This window comes from Delphinapterus leucas, chromosome 10 (assembly GCF_059928025.1).
Source record: "Delphinapterus leucas isolate spDelLeu-1000000601 "Yukka" chromosome 10, BTC_Dleu_Yukka2, whole genome shotgun sequence".
Classification (NCBI taxonomy): domain Eukaryota; kingdom Metazoa; phylum Chordata; class Mammalia; order Artiodactyla; family Monodontidae; genus Delphinapterus; species Delphinapterus leucas.
Window position 1 is genome coordinate 37,874,242 of NC_143138.1, and position 16,009 is coordinate 37,890,250.

General features: G+C 51.8%; 2 protein-coding genes across 5 annotated transcripts in view; one reads left to right on the forward strand and one right to left on the reverse strand.

Annotated features, from left to right (window-relative positions):
- The window catches only part of MTCH1 (mitochondrial carrier 1), an 18,648-nt gene extending 17,726 nt beyond the window's left edge, over positions 1-922 (forward strand). For all 3 annotated transcript variants that reach the window (XR_016394626.1, XM_022581785.3, XM_022581786.3), the window contains one exon: positions 99-922. Coding sequence is in view for 2 of the 3 variants with exons in the window: in XM_022581785.3 (XP_022437493.1) it covers positions 99-170 (72 nt within the window). In the remaining variant the exon portion in view is untranslated. The remainder of the gene's footprint in view (positions 1-98) is intronic.
- PI16 (peptidase inhibitor 16) lies at positions 166-15,468 on the reverse strand. 2 transcript variants are annotated; one of them, XM_022581777.3, is made up of 6 exons: positions 15,203-15,468; positions 11,031-11,252; positions 9,111-9,220; positions 8,736-8,824; positions 7,425-8,102; positions 166-7,209 (listed from the first exon to the last, which is right to left on the reverse strand). In XM_022581777.3, exons 1-6 carry the CDS (start codon positions 15,371-15,373, stop codon positions 7,088-7,090), a joined length of 1,392 nt encoding a protein of 463 aa, XP_022437485.1. In that variant the 5' UTR covers positions 15,374-15,468; the 3' UTR covers positions 166-7,087. The 2 variants fall into 2 exon arrangements, with proteins under 2 accessions (XP_022437485.1, XP_089774933.1); XM_089918807.1 differs by lacking the exon at positions 8,736-8,824 and having other exon boundaries at positions 11,031-15,306.
- Between the last annotated feature and the right edge of the window lie 541 nt (positions 15,469-16,009).

Below are 16,009 nucleotides of genomic sequence, written 5' to 3' on the forward strand. Positions count from 1 at the left end.
GCTACTGGATCCTTCTTTGTCTTTTGCTGGCCTGGCTCTGGGGTGGGATGAGAAGCATGGCCTCCCTTTCACTGACCCTACTGCTCCTTCCAATCCAGGGCCAGCTCTTTCGAGGCTCCAGCCTGCTTTTCCGCCGGGTGTCATCAGGATCGTGCTTTGCCCTGGAGTAACCTGAATCACCTAAAAAAAAACACGCTCTCTCAGCCTGGCCACCGTGGGTGAGGCCTGATGATCTCGGGGCACCTGTAAGACAGCCAACCCAGCAGCACCTAGATGTGCTCCAGCACAGCTGGGCTTCGGTTTCCATATATGCCGTGTGTCTGTCCAGAAGTAGGGGTTGGGTGGGGGTGAGGCTGCGTCCAGTGGATTGGTCACTGTTAGACCTGGGGGAGGTGGGGTGGGGCTGGGAAATTGGGGCTGAATCCCCTTACTTTGCAGATTTCCTGAGTCTGTCTTGTGCAGGGGGCCAAAGAATGGCTTGTGGAGGCCCACGTTGGATGGGCAAAGGCTCATGAAGTCAGGTCCCAACCCCCATTCACACCCCTCGAGTCAGCCCCAGCTCTCATCCTGCAGCTCAGCTGTGAGTGTCACTCTCTTGCTTTGTAAATAAGGTGTGATCCCTTTCACGAGGCCGCTGTCATGCCCAGGCCTTTGCTAGGAGACTGTCTTCGTTTTTCTCAACACTACTTTTCTGATGAGACAGCACCTTCTGAAAGGGAAATCATGTGACTGCTCAAAACGTGTCCTTCTCGTCAGATGTTCATTGGTTTAATGGTGATGCCTTACGTGCAGGATATGGTTACCTGTGCACTTGTGAACACCCAGATGTTAGGCAGATCAGTGTCTTTTCCTATCCAGTTTAAAGTTCCTAATAAGATTTGACCCTTTCTCCCTCAAATAAATTCATTGGTGGTGGTTTGGAGCTTTGTGGGGAGTCTCTTATTTTTATGAGCTTAACTGTCTGCAGGGTCTTTCTTAGTCCTTTGTGGTTGTGTGAGAAGGGTTGTGTGTAAAGTGACAGGACTGGGGGCAGCCTGGCCTGGGCATGAGAAGTGCCCGGGCTTGGTGTAGATCAGCCAGAAGGCAGGCCGGGGGGGTGTTGGGGGGGGCAGGGCGAAGGCTCAGGTCATTGGGTGGTTTTCTGAATTAGACAAGCCGAGACTCCAGTTCACAGAGCAACAGCTAGTGCCTAGACCTCTTCCCAGGGAGACAGGAGCTCTAAAGGTCCTCCCAGCTTCAGAAAATGTTCCACCCAAACCCCCAGCTGTCCTCTCAGACTGTTTGCAGATGACATTGTGGGGTTTTACCAAGTCAGTTGGTGTAGCAGTCCTGTGGTTACAGCAGAAGGAGTGGACACAGGCCCAGCTGAAGCACTGAGCTTGGCCTTCTCTGGAAAAGGCAAAGCTCCCTTCATTTGCTTCTGCCCAACATTTGCTTTTGCCTATAAACAGGCAGAACTTACAAATGGAACCTGCTGGCCCCTAGAGACCGTGGGCTTCCAGCTGATGGGGTTTTAATACCAGTTGAGGGCCAGCTTGGTTCCCCAAATGTTTCTCTGCCCTTGCTGTAGGGGAGATGGCTTCGGAGAGCTGGACTTTGGGACTTTGGTCATACTTCCTCACAGGTATGGGCTGGGTCATGCCCAGGGAAGGCCCTGGGATGCTTTTGCAGAACTGGTTTTCCCCATTGGCCTAGTAACAGTTACCCCAGTTTACCTTACGTATCCTTGTTCCCCAGGAACACAGGAGCATGCCTGTGCAGGTATCCTGTAAATGTACATTGGTGGGGGTTACTAAGATCTCACACTCACTTCAGACAGCTGAAGTGGCAGGGAGGGAAAGCACATGGCAAGGTGAGCAGGCCAGGCCTCGCTGGCACCAGTTCTGTAGAGGAGGAAGGCCCTTTAGAGGTGTGTCTCCCGCACGGCACATGACCTTTCTCTAGCCCAGTGTGGTTTCCCATGGCACTGACCACTGCCCTGGGGTAACTTTTCTTCCCATTGCTCCACCCTCAAGTCCTGTTTTTGCAGCAATTCCTTCCTGTGGTCCCCCAGATTCAGGGGTCTGAGCTGAGCTGGTCCTGAAGAGCCCCTCCCTCTGACAGCCACCTCCTCCTAGGTGTCTGGAGAAGCCACCAAGGTAAAGAGCCAGCCTGGGTGGGCCTTTCGAGTCACTTTGAGGGGAGGCAGTGCTGTTCCCAGGTAATACCCTGGGATTTCTGAATTTCAGGGTCTTGACTACATTTCCCAGGTTATCTTCCACCCAGAAACAGCAAGAAAATCACCTTTGATGCTCTGTCTCGGTTTTTAGTTGAGCTAAGTACAGGTTTTTATTCCTAACCATTTTCAGTTCAGTATTAAGGTGCGTGTGTTGTGTATGGTAAGTGCTCCCTTTGTCTCCTGAACCTTTCATTCTTTGAGGGCTGAAGCCTCACCTGCTCCCCTCCCCCAACCCCCCCTAGCACCTGGCATGTTTCCTCTCAGTCCTGGAAACTAGAGTGACAGGGTCCTTAACTGAGAAAGGAGATTGGGTTGAATTGGCGGGGGAGGGGTGTGGGGGGTGGAGGGTTTGGGGGGTAGGTGCGGGGAGCTGAGCTGCCAGCAAAAGGAGGGGTGACAGGAGTGGGAATGTCCCTGTGGGGACCCAGTTACCTCCCTCCCTTCCTGGAAAACCTAATTGCAATGGACAAAGCTGGAATGTCCTCTGACAGGCCTTTTGGGACCCCCTGTGATGAAGCCCGAGGTGGCAGTGGTGGTCTTTGCAGGGCCCTACTGTAGCCCTTGTTGCTACGCCAGTGCCCAGATGCCTGGGAGTCACACAGCAGAGTGCGGGAGCAGACCTGCCCTACTCTGGTCCTTGAGGCCTCAGAGTGCCAGCCCCCTGCCCTCCTTTTGAACATGCCCTCCCATTCTCCTCCCCTCCCTGACTACTATGGGATACCATGTCTTGGCTTGTGTTATTTACCCCAAAAAATTTCCAAAGAGATTCCTGCTGCTGGTCTTAGTAGGTTTTCTCATATGACAGGTTGGGCTGGAACCTGAGTGCTGGAAACAGGTGTTCTTGCTTTGCAGGAGGCTGGTACATCCCACCCCAAAACTGAGAAAGATGGGTTTGGGCCTCCACAGTCTGGCTCTGCCCAGAGGCTACCTCACCTGACCACCTCATAGAACTTGGGACTAGCTTGCAAAGACAGGCCCACAAAGGGAGGGACGCCCTTCCCCCCTCAGGAAGGCAAGCAGGGTCAGCATCTGAAAATCAATTAATGTAATACATTTCTGTCCACTGAAGGAACAAAACCACACAATCATCTCAATAGACACAGGAGAAGTGTTTAACAAAATTCAACATCCCTTCATGATGAAAACATTCAAAAACCTAAAAAGAGAAGGGAGCTTCCTCAACCTAGTAAATGGCATCTATGAAAAACTCGTAATTAATATTATACCAAATGGTGAAACACCTAATGTTTTTCCCCCTGAGATCAGGAACAAGACAAGGCTCTGCTCTTGCCGTTAGTCAACATTGTACTGGAGGGTCTAGCCCAGGCAACTGGGAAAGAAAATGAAATATTATCTGTGTTAGAAAGGCAGAAGCAAAACTGTCTCTGCAGATAACATGATCTTATATTGAAAATCCTAAAGAATCCACTAAAAATACTGTTATAACTAATAAATGAATTCACCAAGGTTGCAGGATATAAAATTGATGTACAAAAATCAATTGTATTTCTATACACTTGCAAAGTGAAAATGAAATTAGTGAAACAATTTCATTTATAATAGCATAAAAATTAATAAAATACAAATTTAATAAAAGAATTACAAAACTTATATTTTGAAAATTATAACACATTGTTGAAAGAAAGTAAAGAAGACCTAAATAAGTGGAAAGACATCCCATGTTCATGGATCGGAAGCCTTAACATTGCTAAAATGGTGGATTACATAATCCCTATCAAAATCTCAGCTGACTTCTTTGCAGAAATTTGACAAGCTGATCCTAAAATTTGTATGGAAATTCAAGGGTCTTGAAAAAAGACTGGAAATTCACAGTCTTGAAAAAAAAACAAAGTTGGAGGACTTGCACTTCCCAATTTCAAAACTTAACTACAATGCTACAGTAATCAAGATGGTGTGGCATTAGCACAAAGATAGATACATAAATCAATGGAATATGATTGGGAGTCCAGAAAGAAACATTCACACTTTAATTCACACAATTAACGTAAAAATTTTAAAACACAGGTATAAATCTTCGTGACCTTGGATTAGGCAATGGTTTCTTAGATGTAACACCAAAAGCACAAGCAGCAAAAGAAATAAGTCGGAAGTCCTCAAAATTAACTGCTTTTGTGTTTGAAGGATATCAAGAAAAATTGAAAAGACAACCCACAGAATGAGAGAAAATGTTTGCAAATCATATATCTGATAAGGGACTTGTATCTAGAATATGTAAAGAATTCCTACAACTCAATAATAAAAAGACAAATGCCCCAATTAAAAAATGGGCAAAAGACTTGAGTAGATATTTCTCCAAAGAAGATATACAGATGGCCACTAAGCACGTGGAGAGATGCTCAACATCATTAGCCATCAGGGAAATGAACGTCAAAACCACAGCAAGATACTACTTCACACTCATTAGAATGACTATAATTGAAAAAGACAGTAACAAGTGTTGGTAGTGTGGAGAAATTGAAACCCTTGTACATTGCTGGTGGGAATGTAAAATAGTGCAGCCACTTTGGAAAGTAGTCTGGCAGTTCCTGAAAAAGTTAAACATAGAGTTACTATATGATCAGAGTAGCCATATGATACCACTCCTAGTATGTACCCAAGAGAAATGAAGACATATTGCCATACAGAAACTTTTACATGAATGTTTGTAGCAGCATTATTTATAATAGCCAAAATGTGGAAACAAGCCAAGTGCCCAACAATTGACGAATGGATAAATAAAATATATTCCATACAAAGGAATATTACTTGGTAGTAAAAAGGAATAAAGTACTATCTCATGTTACAACATGGATGAACCTGAAAATATGCTAAGTGAAAGAAGCCAGACACAAAAGGCCACATATTGTATGATTCTATTTATATAAAATGTCAGAATAGGGCTTCCCTGGTGGCGCAGTGGTTGAGAGTCTGCCTGCCAGTGCAGGGGACAGGGGTTCGTGCCCTGGTCCGGGAAGATCCCACATGTCGTGGAGCGGCTGGGCCCGTGAGCCATGGCCACTGAGCCTGCGCATCCGGAGCCTGTGCTCCGCAACGGGAGAGGCCACGACAGTGAGAGGCCCACGTACGGCAAAAAAAAAAAAAAAAAGAATAGACAAACCCATAGAGACAATAGATTAGTGATTGCTTAGGGCAGGGGCTGGGGGGCGTGAAGGGAAAATGGGAAGTGACTGCTGAGGGGTGTGGGGTTTCTGTTTGGGGTGATAAAAATGTTCCCAAATTGTGGTGATGGTTGCACAACCCTGTGAATATACTAAAAACCACTGAGTGGTACACTTTAAATGAGTGAATCTTATGTTATATGAGTTATACCTTAATGGAGATACATTCTATCATCTCATACACACACACACAGCCTTCAGCCCTGGACTGATTTGTATGCTTCCTGTTTAGCTGCCCCTCCCCACCAGCCCCAGCTGGGTCCCAGGCTGCCCTCATCACCTACCATTGCTAGCCCTACTCACACACTTGTGCTTTCCTGCCCCACAGCACTTCGGGACAATCCTGTGCTTCCCTGGAGGGTGTCTGGGACTCCAGAGCCCTTTCTCAGGACTCCTCTAAGCACCAAGGGTTGGCAAAATCATGCTGAGGTACATTTCAGACCTTGTGTCCTGGGTGGGCGTGGGCAGCAGGACCCCTGTGAAGAGGTCGTGTGCCACTCCTTGATCCTGGGTCACGAACCCAGCTAGGCTCCACTAGTCACTCCCAGAGCTGGGAGAGTCAGCCCAGCACCCTTCGCCAACCCTTGGCCCTAGCCCCTTTCCACCGGCTACCTGAAGATTTGGGGTCGGGGGTTAGGAAGGAAAGGAAAAGTGCCTCAAAGAACTAAATGGAGTGTTTGGGGGAGAGGGCGTGTGAAGAAGGAACAGTTGCCATGAGTCAGTAGGGGAAGAGGTGAGCCTCTCAGGGCCCCCCGCCCAAGAGCCCTCCCTTGCCCCGTTTGTTGCTCACAAGCACGGCGACTGGTCCTCTTACACAGGCTTTTATTCAGGAGTCAGGGGCTGCCTCCCTTCCCTGGTCCCTGCCTGCCCCACCCATAGAACCCCTCTCAGATGGGGTTTGTCCTTCATCTGCCCCTTAGGACACCCGCTGCCTTCTAAACAGGAAAGTTAGGGGACCGGATACTCAGGGAGAACCTTTACCTTGCCCAGGCAGACAACCCAAGGCCAGGCAGGCAGGGACCTCCCCAGAGTCCTCACTCACTGCCGCCCCCAGACTGAGATGGGAGGAACAGAAGGGGTCCAGACACATGCAGTCAGCGGGCAGCAACCTGAGCTCGCAGTGGCCAGGCCCCATGCCCCCAAAGATGTCTGTGGATGAGGCACATGCCCTGCAGCCTTTCCCTTCCAGAGGGACTTCAGCCAAGAAACGTCTTGTTTGGCGGGCTGGGGACAGGGTGGGGGAGGTGGCAGGAGGACAGCTGACCTCTTCACCCTGGGAAGGCAGGAAGCACTCCTGGGAACAGCCTTAGACTCCAATGGCTCAAGGAAGAGGCCAGGGGACTGGAAGGGGCTGAGGGGTTCCTGGGAAGCCCTGCGATCTTCTGTCCCTGGAAGAGCAGGACTGTGGCCACAGGACAGCTGGAGAGTGGGCATAGGCCACAGGAACACTGCTCAGAACAACCTGCAGCTGGCTGAGGGGTGGACCTCCCCAAAGGCAGAGGCATCGTCCCTGTCGAGGCCTCCTGAGGGCACAAGGCCTCTGGCCTGGAGTCTGGCTGGGGTGAAGGGGGCTGCTGGGCCACAGAGAGGACCTTCCAGGAAGCTGTGGTCTCTTATTGGAGAAAGAATCCAGAGTGGGCATGAGGCTAGGGTCCCCCCCATGAGGCCTTGCCTTTGAGTGGTGACCCCTTCAGAAGATTCCAGCCAGCACCAGGGGAGGCAGTAGCAGCAGTCCCAGGAGGAGGCCCCAGCCGTGCCCAGGGCTCGAGTTCAACCCTGACTTGATGCCATGCTTTTCAGGGCCCTCTGCACCTGCAGGAAGGGAGAGGCTTTGCCTCAGCCTGGAGACAGCTCTGCCTGACCTCCCACCCACCCTACCAAGGCATGCACGTGGGGCCCAGCAGCCAGGGAGGAAGCTCCTACTCGGAGGGTGCATGCCCCGCCGTGCCTATATCATCTATACTAGAGGCAGGGTGCTGACATTCTGGAGCCAGGAGGGAAGGTAGGATGGGAGCTACAGGCCTTACCTGGCAAGGAGGACTGCAGGGCCAGGGTACGCCCACCCATGGCATTAGCGGTGGCAGAGGCACTGGGGGAGTTGGACAGGGACTTGGAGGAGGTGTGTCCCTTGTGCTCCAGTGTGGCCTGCAGCTCACCTGGCTTGTCCTGCGCTGGAAAAACTGAGGCCAAGATCTCACTGGAATGAGGCGACTCGGCCTCAGCCTCGCCCTCCTCCTGGGAGTGGGGTAGCGGCTCCCATGTCCCCGTCAAGGACATCTTGGGCTGCAGAGAACTCTCTGGGCTCCTGGAGGGCATTCTTGTACTGCTGGCCTCTTTATCTGCTGATTTGGGGGTAGGATCATGGGTTGATTTGGGGAGGGTAGCCGGTCTCTCATCCAAATAGAGTAGGCTGTGAGTTGCCAAAAAGGAAGGGACCTCAGTTGCTAAGGAAGGTGGAGCCTCTGTTGCCATGGAAGGGGAGTCTTCTGTTACTAAGGAAGATGGGGCCTTGGTTTCTACAGCAGGTAGAGCGTTTGTTGCCAGGGAGCCTGAGACCTCTGTTACCAAGAAGGATGGAGTTTCCGTTGCTAAGGAAGAAGTGATACCCTCTTTCCTAGAGCCTGAGGCTTCTGTTGCCAGGGAAGATGGGGCCTCAGTTACTAGGTAAGGCAAATCCTGAGCCTCTTCCGGGCCTCTGATGGGTTCTGATAAGAGAGACAAGGCCTGGCATTAGTGCTGCAAGCAGGACCCCGCATCCCTCACCCCACCGCAATCAAGGTGAGGTGATCAAATGTCCTACGAAGACACACAAACACACATGCACACACCCTCTCCAGCGAATATGTCCCTCATTGATAATACATGTTATTTCTTGTGACTGACAGTTGCCCCTCCATCCACCTCCTTGTCCAAGTCTTCCCCTCTCTACACATGCATTTCCACTTTTTCAGGGGATTTCTCCCGCTGGATTCCTGTTCCTAAAACACCCATCGCATTGCAGGCCTGGCCTTTGGAGTCCCTCTGACCACCCATCTGGCCACGCCTCCCACCTCCACCCCCGCACCCCCTGTGCTCAGGAGCCCCCAACTCTTCTCTACCCTCTGCTTGGAGGGTAGAAAGCTGTTCACTTGGAATGCCAGGGCGCCAAAGTGGTGCGCAAGGAGGGCAAAGCAGGTAAAGCGGGCTTGGGAACCCGGATGGGGTGGGGCCGCTGAGGGTTCCTCCCCTGGCCCACGCACCACTCTGGAGCCTTGGAAGACACCAGACCATCCAGCAGGCGTCCCCTGCCTCACCTGCCTCCCCCCACCCCACCCCACCCCACCCCACCCCGGACTCACCACACAGGGAGTTTTCACAGTGGTAGCCCAAGGGACATTGGGAGCATGGAGTTCCCTCCTGGTAGGGCCTCTGCCCCTTCACGTTCCCCCTGCAGGAGGTGAGGAGGATGCTGGGGGGAGGGGGGTCCCTGCCAACCCCTGTCCCTATCCCTCATACACACACCTAGTCTGGAAGCGCTCCCTGGGTCTTACTTGCCCTACACTAACTTGCTGGGCCAGTAAGAGCAGACTCCCATGGGTGCCCTCGCAGCTCCTCCAAGGGTATAGGGTATGGACCCCAGATTGGCCCCCTTCCTCCTCCTTAGACTGTGTCCAGCTCAGCCCCTCCCCTTGGCTCTGCCCACCCCCTTCCCCCAGGGCTCCCTCCCCACTCACGGGGGCTCATAGTTGCAAACCAGCAAGTGGATATCGGTCTCCTCAACGCCCTGGAGCTTCTCACAGAAGTGGGCACCACAGCCAATCCTCTCTGTCTTGGCCCAGACCACCTGAAGGAGGGAAAACCCAACAGTTTAGCCTGCGCAAGATGGCTCCTAGCTAGTGTCTCTCTACAGCAGCCTTCTATGAGTGAGGAGAGGAGGAACCCTATATGTAAGATCCAAGTCCCTGAGGACACACAGCTTCAGGACAAAACTCTGAACAGGGGGCTTGGGGGAAAATTTGTCCCAAGCAGCCTACTCTCCTCTACCAACCACACACACTATTTCACTAGGACTCTCTTCCTCTGAAAACCTTCCCCTTTGATAGACCCTCATGAATTCTTCCTGTGGGCTCCTTCTAGAGGCCCTTGCATTTTAAACAAGGGATATAACAAAGGAGTGAATCTCAAATGGGAGAATCTTAAACATCAGCAACAAGCAAAGGCCAAGGAAGGGAACAGGAGGAGCCATTTTGGAAGTAAAACTTCCCCCCAAATCACAAGTAAGCAGGGACCTGCCCTGCCATTTCTAAGTGTGGGTCTCCTAACTGGTAGAAGGCGTTCTGTCTTAAGTATAAACTTTAAAAAGTCAAAACAAACTTTGTGCCCTGCCATTGGCTGAGACAAGCCAATATAGCTTCCCTTTGCTATTTCTAGGCCCAGTCTGCCCAGGAGTCACTCAAACTGAGGCCCGTTTTTTGTTGTGAGATCTGGCTCTTGCTGTTAATTCTGCACAACTCCCCAGGATTGGGGTCTTGCTGCTTGAATCAGCTGAGAGTTCCCGAGGGACCACTGTCGAGCATCTCCCAGGCAGAAATGACCCCAGAATGCACATGCACTCAGCCTTAGAGAACACAGGGGTGGAGATGGGGCAGCCCGACTCCTGCTGGGCACTGACAGCAATTCCTGCAGGAGGATGTATGTACGGGGAGTGTGAGAGGTGGCAGGGAAGAGAGAGAAGGGGGCAGGGAGGGCTGGGGCCTCACAACTTCCTGATCTGGGTGGGTGATGTTAGGATTTCCTTCTCTAAAGATCAGCACTAAAAATACCACCCAAAGAAACACTGGAAAATGGAATTGGTGGATATGGGTGGGAAGATGGTTGGTTCATTTCCTTTTTCTTTTTTTAAAATTTGTCATGTTATTGTTTGAACAACAAATAAGCATTGGGAAGGAAAAAAAAAGAATTCAATAACACTAATGTTAACTCCCCTACACACACCCCTATGCCCCTTGTCTGCAAACTCAAACTTTCAAAATGCAGTAAAACCCTGACATAGCAAGAGGCAGGAAATGCTCTCGGAAGGCTCTCTGAAACGTTCACTTGGTGACAGCTTACTCTTATTTCGCATGTAGTTTTTCAAGGCAGAAGAAAAATTGTGTATTTGCTTTATCAGTCCCTGGCAGATTGGAAGCAGCAACTTAGACACTGAGAAATGACAAGAGGGACAGTGAGAGAGAGAAGACCGAAGGCAGGGGGAAGCCCTTCACTGCTGGGGCAAACAGCCGTGTGTAACCTTGGCCAGAGGACAAGACTGCTTAGAGCTCGATCAGGATCGCCTGGCACAGTAACTACCCTCCAGGAAAAAGGCTCTGGGACACCTAATTCAGGTCTCTTCAGGACCAGGAGGCCGAGAGGGGCCGCCTAGGTTTTCAGAAGATTGTGGTTTTTAAAGAGACAACTGAAAATGGTTTAGACAGTCTGAGAAGCAGACTTCGTTGGGGGCCTGGACAACACATGAATTCCTGTGGAGAGATGACTTTTATGAAGGAGGCAAACGGGGCTTACGGACTCCCGGGCTCTGACTGGAGAGGTGGCCCCGCCCGGCCCTTCCCGGCCCCGCCCATTGCCCTGTGGCCCCGCCCCGTCCAGCTTCGCACCTGCGTGTAGTGGCCGCACATCTGGCCTGTGGCGCAGGTGGCGGCGCTGAGGTTGTAGTGCTCGCGCTCGTGGTGCCACTCCTCCATGGCCAGCGGCACGTCCAGGCCCTCGTCCGTGATGGCGAACAGGTTCTCGCCGCGACGCCCGCGCTCCTTGTTGTGGCCCCACACGCACTGCTGCGCATAGGCCTTGGCGAAGGCGGCCAGCTCCTCGTCCCACCTCTGCGGGTCAGGTTGCGAGGGGGAGGTGAGGACGCCTCGGGCTCAGTGGAGGCGGGAAAGGAGGGTGGGAGAGGGAGGTAAGGATGTCCAAATTGGGTGAGGATCAGAAAAGAAGGTGGAAGGTGTTCTGGGGGGCCTCTGGAGGCCGAAGACCCTCCCCTCCTTGCAGGGTGACTCGTGGACATGATCTGGAACACAGCTGTGCTGATGGGGAGCTTCTGTGGGGAGGTGGGAGGGTGCCATCCCAGGCCATGGAGTTAGGCAAACTTGGGACCATTCACCAGCTGTGTGGTTTTAGACAGATTGCCTAACTTTCTGAACTCTCATAGGACTTTGGGAAGAAAAAATGAGATGATGTTTTCGATAATGGAATTATTAATTAATACTAATGTCATTCTATTTGCAAGATGGGTGGTGATGCCCCTGCCAGGGCTGCCTGAACTGTTGTGAAGCACACACGATGTCCAGTGAGATGTTCCGGGGCTGGGTTGTTTATTCAGCCACTCCACTCCCTTTACCCACCCACCAGAAATCTTACTTGAGGGGCCAGCATCCCCTTTAACCTCCCACTCTCCCCTTGGGATAGCCCAGCTTTACCAGCTCTGGGCTTCCCTCCCAGTTGCTGTCTTGTCAACTGGACAACCCCTTTCCCCAAGAAAATTAAGTGTGTGTGTGTGACCCTCGCTGAGAGGCCTATTTTCAGAGGCTTGGTGGCCCAAAGAGCTGTCAGGCCCCAAAGGCAGTGTTCTCCAGGGAGGACCTCAGGTGAGATGGTGGGAGGGGGCATTTCAGGTTAGAGGGCCTCTGAGGTTCTGTGTCCCAGGCTGGAAGGATGGGCCCAGTGTGGGTGGGAAGACAGATTAACAAGGCATCTGACCAAGGGATTGAGGAAGGAGGCCTGGATCCCATTAAACTGTCCTTGGCCTCTCCTAGAAATGGATGGCCTGGCAGCAACTCTTGCTCCACCCTCTGGGGGCCTGCCAGCTGTGGGAGCCAGACAGCCCATAAAGTACCAAGAGCTTGGGTGACCCTGAGGGGAGGGGGCTGTGTGGCCACACCCACCCACCCCTCCCAGGGTTCTCAGGAGCAGCTGCCTGGGGTACGGAAGGGAGCATTGGGCTGGGATAGTAAAATGCTGTAAACTCAGGTGAATCCCTTTCCCTCTGTGGGCATTTTTGTCCCAAGTCACTGGTCCCTGAGGCTCTCTCAAACTGGTAGTAGTGGAGGATAGGGAGCGGGAAAGGGGCAGGGTGCTGGGGACCAGGCTCAGGGTGTCTGAGATGACCTTCGGGGCTCCAGACTAGACTGTAAGCTCCTTCAGCATGTCTGGCACAGTGCTGGCCCAGAGCAGGTGCTCAACAGACATTTCTCAGCTGTTGATGACTGAGACACAGCCCTGCTTAAAGCGGTCTCTCCTTACAGAGCTCGGCTGTAATTTCCATCCTGACTGGATGTCTGGAGTCCCACCATTAGAGAGTCATTCCTGTGAGTCTTAAGGCTTCTCAGTTGTCCAGAGAACCCTGTGGAGGTTCAAGAGTCAAGGTACCCACCCTCCCTGGCCACTTGGTCACCATCTGAAAGCAAGTCCATTCATTCATCCACTCACTCATTCATTCAACAGTCCTGAGCACTATGCCAGCCCTGGGGTGACAGCAAGGACTAAGAAGCCCAAGTTCCCAGTGTCATAAACTGTTAACTGGGCCACCATGTGGTAACTGACAGATATGCGATGGGTAGTATAGGGGCACCAAAAGAGGGTCATTTAGTGCAACCTGAGGATGGAGAAGGAGACATTAAGCTAAGTGTTAAAAGATGAGGCATTGGCCAGGTGGAGAGGGGAAAGGCATCCTGAACAGAGGGCAAACATGAATAAAGGCATGGAGATGGGAAAGGTTTTGGTGGGGGAAAGATAAGCTGCTCGGGTTCCTCTAGGAGAAAGTGTGAAGGAGAGGAGGCTGGAGAGGTAAACAAGGCCAGACACATAGAGTGGGGCTTCTCAGGAGCTGGGGCTTTATCTGAAGGCAGCAGGGAGCCAATGCGAGCCATGGAAGGGTTTTGAAAAGGGTCAGGCCAGTGTGTTGGATCATTCATCCTGGTAGTAGAAGCCAGAGGCTGAGAAAGCAGGTAGAGGCTGTTCTAGAATTCCGTGGGAAAAGAAATGGAAGACTGAACCAGGGTTGTGTCAAAGAGGTGGCGGAGGGGTGGGGGGGAGACAGGATTCAAGAAAAATGGAACCTTCTGGGAGGTAAAAGTGGTGACGATTAGACTTGGAGGCTGAGGGAGAGAGAAGAATCTGTGATAACCCCCACCTGCTTCACCCTGGATCCATTCCCTCTTTTGTTATCAAACACTTATTGCGCACTTACTGTGTGCCAGGCCCTGTTCTAAATGCTTTACACATAGTCACTCATTTCATCCTTTCAACCACTCTACAAGGGAGTTATTATAGTGTTATCATCCCTGATTTACAGTTGGGGCACAGAGAGGTTAAGTAACTTGGCTGAGGTCACATAGCTAGTAAATGGCAAAGTCAAGATTTGAACCCAGGCCATCTGACTCCAGAGTCTCTGTATTTACCACTGCTGAAGCTGAGCCTACGCCTTGTCCCAAATTTATCCTAGTGTCCCAGTCCAGCCTTATCTCCCGCTCCTCAGATCACTTCCTACCAGGCAGCAGCATATCCCATCAATATCTGAACTGCTTCCTAGAATGTTGCCCCACTCCTGAGGTCCATCTCTGTCTACAAAGCAGCTTGCAGCCTGTGTAGCCCCCAGCCTCAGCCAGCAAGACTCTAGGGCATCAGGGACCTACAGATGGGGAAACTGAGGCCCAACAATGTGTTCCAGGCCTCAACTGGGGAACTTTTGGCAGAGCTGGTAACAGAATCGGGAGCTCCTAGTTTGTTGTGTGCAATTCCTGTTTGCCAAGGCCGACAGGGCTGTGAAGGGCGGTGCTGTGTGCATCCGTGGAGCCCTTCCTATATCTTTTTCATAGGTCATCCTGTCTGACCCTCAGGGCAGGGACTGCCCGTACCATGTGATCAGGAAACAGACGCCTTTGAAGGTAAAGGGTCCACCCAGAGTCACTTCAGCTGATTGGACAGAGCTGTTAGAACTCTGGTCTTGGATGCCTGGTGCAACCTTGCTCTCAGGCAACAGCTAGGGGGTCCCTGGACACTGCCCCTCACCTAAGGGTGACTGGAGAATAAGGGCCAGTGTAGCTAGCCTCAGGGAGGGCAGGAAGGGGGTGAATTTCTCACTTTATCTCTTTCATGTAAATATACCCTACTATACTAAAAATATATGTATGTGTACTTCTTTTAGATTTCATTTTCCCCCATTCAATATTATACCTGTGAGATTCTGTCCATGTTGATATTTATGTAGCTCTAATTATGACATCATTTTACAGATGGGAAACTGAGGGTCCTTACTAGGTTAAGGGACTCACCCCAAATCACAGGCCTTGTGAGTGGTCGAGACAGATTTTGATCTGTGTGATTCAGAGCCCTGTCTACTTCTGGTTCCTGTTCTCACCCCACCTCCTTAGTACATCCCTCCTACCCTGGGTGCTGGGACTCATCCTGCTGCCCTATTTTTTCTTCTCATCTCCTTGGAAGGTATCTGAAAGATCGTTTCATCAAGGTGTTAGGAACTTCCTGTGTTCCCCCTCCCAGGGGCACATGCATTTTAGGAAGTGCTGGGAAGGGGTCATTGGATCAGAGAGCAGGGCTTTCAGGCCTGGCTCTACCAGCTATGGGACATACAAGCCCCTGAGGGACCAGCAAGTCCCTCTGAGCCTCAGTTTCCTCATCTGTATAATGAGGCTGCTTATGGGGGCCTGTGAATTCTACAATGTCAGGGACTCTGTTCCTGCCGGAGAGATGAATCCCCGAGATAGCTTCCACTCACGCCGTGAAAGGGGTTGGTGGGGGCCCTGGCCACACTTACCATTTGCAGCATGTTGGCGGCCGGTGGGGACACCTGGGATCGGTAGAGATTGTGCAGCTCCACCATCACGTGTCTTTCATCATCACTGAGGGCTCCGGCAGGGCCCATGGCAGCCCCCAGCAGTAGCAGCGGCAGCAGCAGACGGGCCAGGAGGCTGCGGAAGTTGTGCATGTTGGCCAGTCCTCTCTGCCTCTCCCGTTCAGGGGTCTGGCAGCTGGAGTTAAAGTCCTTCCCACACAAGCACCACCCTGGCTGGGGCGGGCGGGAGGGGCTGTGTCTGGTGGCCTGGCCCAGTTCAAACAATGTCTCGGGGAGGGCTGGGTGCTTGGGTCCCGACCAGAGTTGAGTCCACTCCCAGCATTTATCTCCCCTCAGAGTCCTTGGCTAAAGCCTCCTTTCGCTTGTTAACAGGGGCTCAGGCAAGAGCTGCGTGAGTTCCGCAGTCCCTCCTGAGTTGTGGACAGGTCTCCAGGGGCAAAATCACAGTAACCTCTGCAACGACTGCTTGCACCCCAGGTCACACCCACTGGGTGCTGAGGACAGCTAACAAGAAGGGAGTCACATGGATCCTACCCCCAGAGGTGAGGAAGCAACAGGCGGCATGTGGCAGGATGGAGGAAGACAAGATGTATTTGGCAAAGGTTGGGCCAACCTAAGTCTGAATCCTGGTTCTGTTCCTTTTCTAGCTGTGTTTTTGGCAGTTTTCTCAACTGAACCAGTGACAGTAATAGTACCTACCTAACGGAACTGGAAGGAGGATTAAATGAGATCAAATGTATAAAAAGCACCCAGTACAGTAACTGGCAC

Coding starts and splice junctions, on each gene's coding strand:
- PI16 (XM_022581777.3), bottom strand. CDS start 15,373: ATGCACAACTTCCGCAGCCTCCTGGCCCGTCTGCTGCTGCCGCTGCTA. Junction 9,221..11,030: donor TGTGCGGCCACTACACGCAG/GTGCGAAGCTGG, acceptor TCCCTCCTTCAG/GTGGTCTGGGCCAAGACAGA. Junction 8,825..9,110: donor GTTTGCAACTATGAGCCCCC/GTGAGTGGGGAG, acceptor CACCTCCTGCAG/GGGGAACGTGAAGGGGCAGA.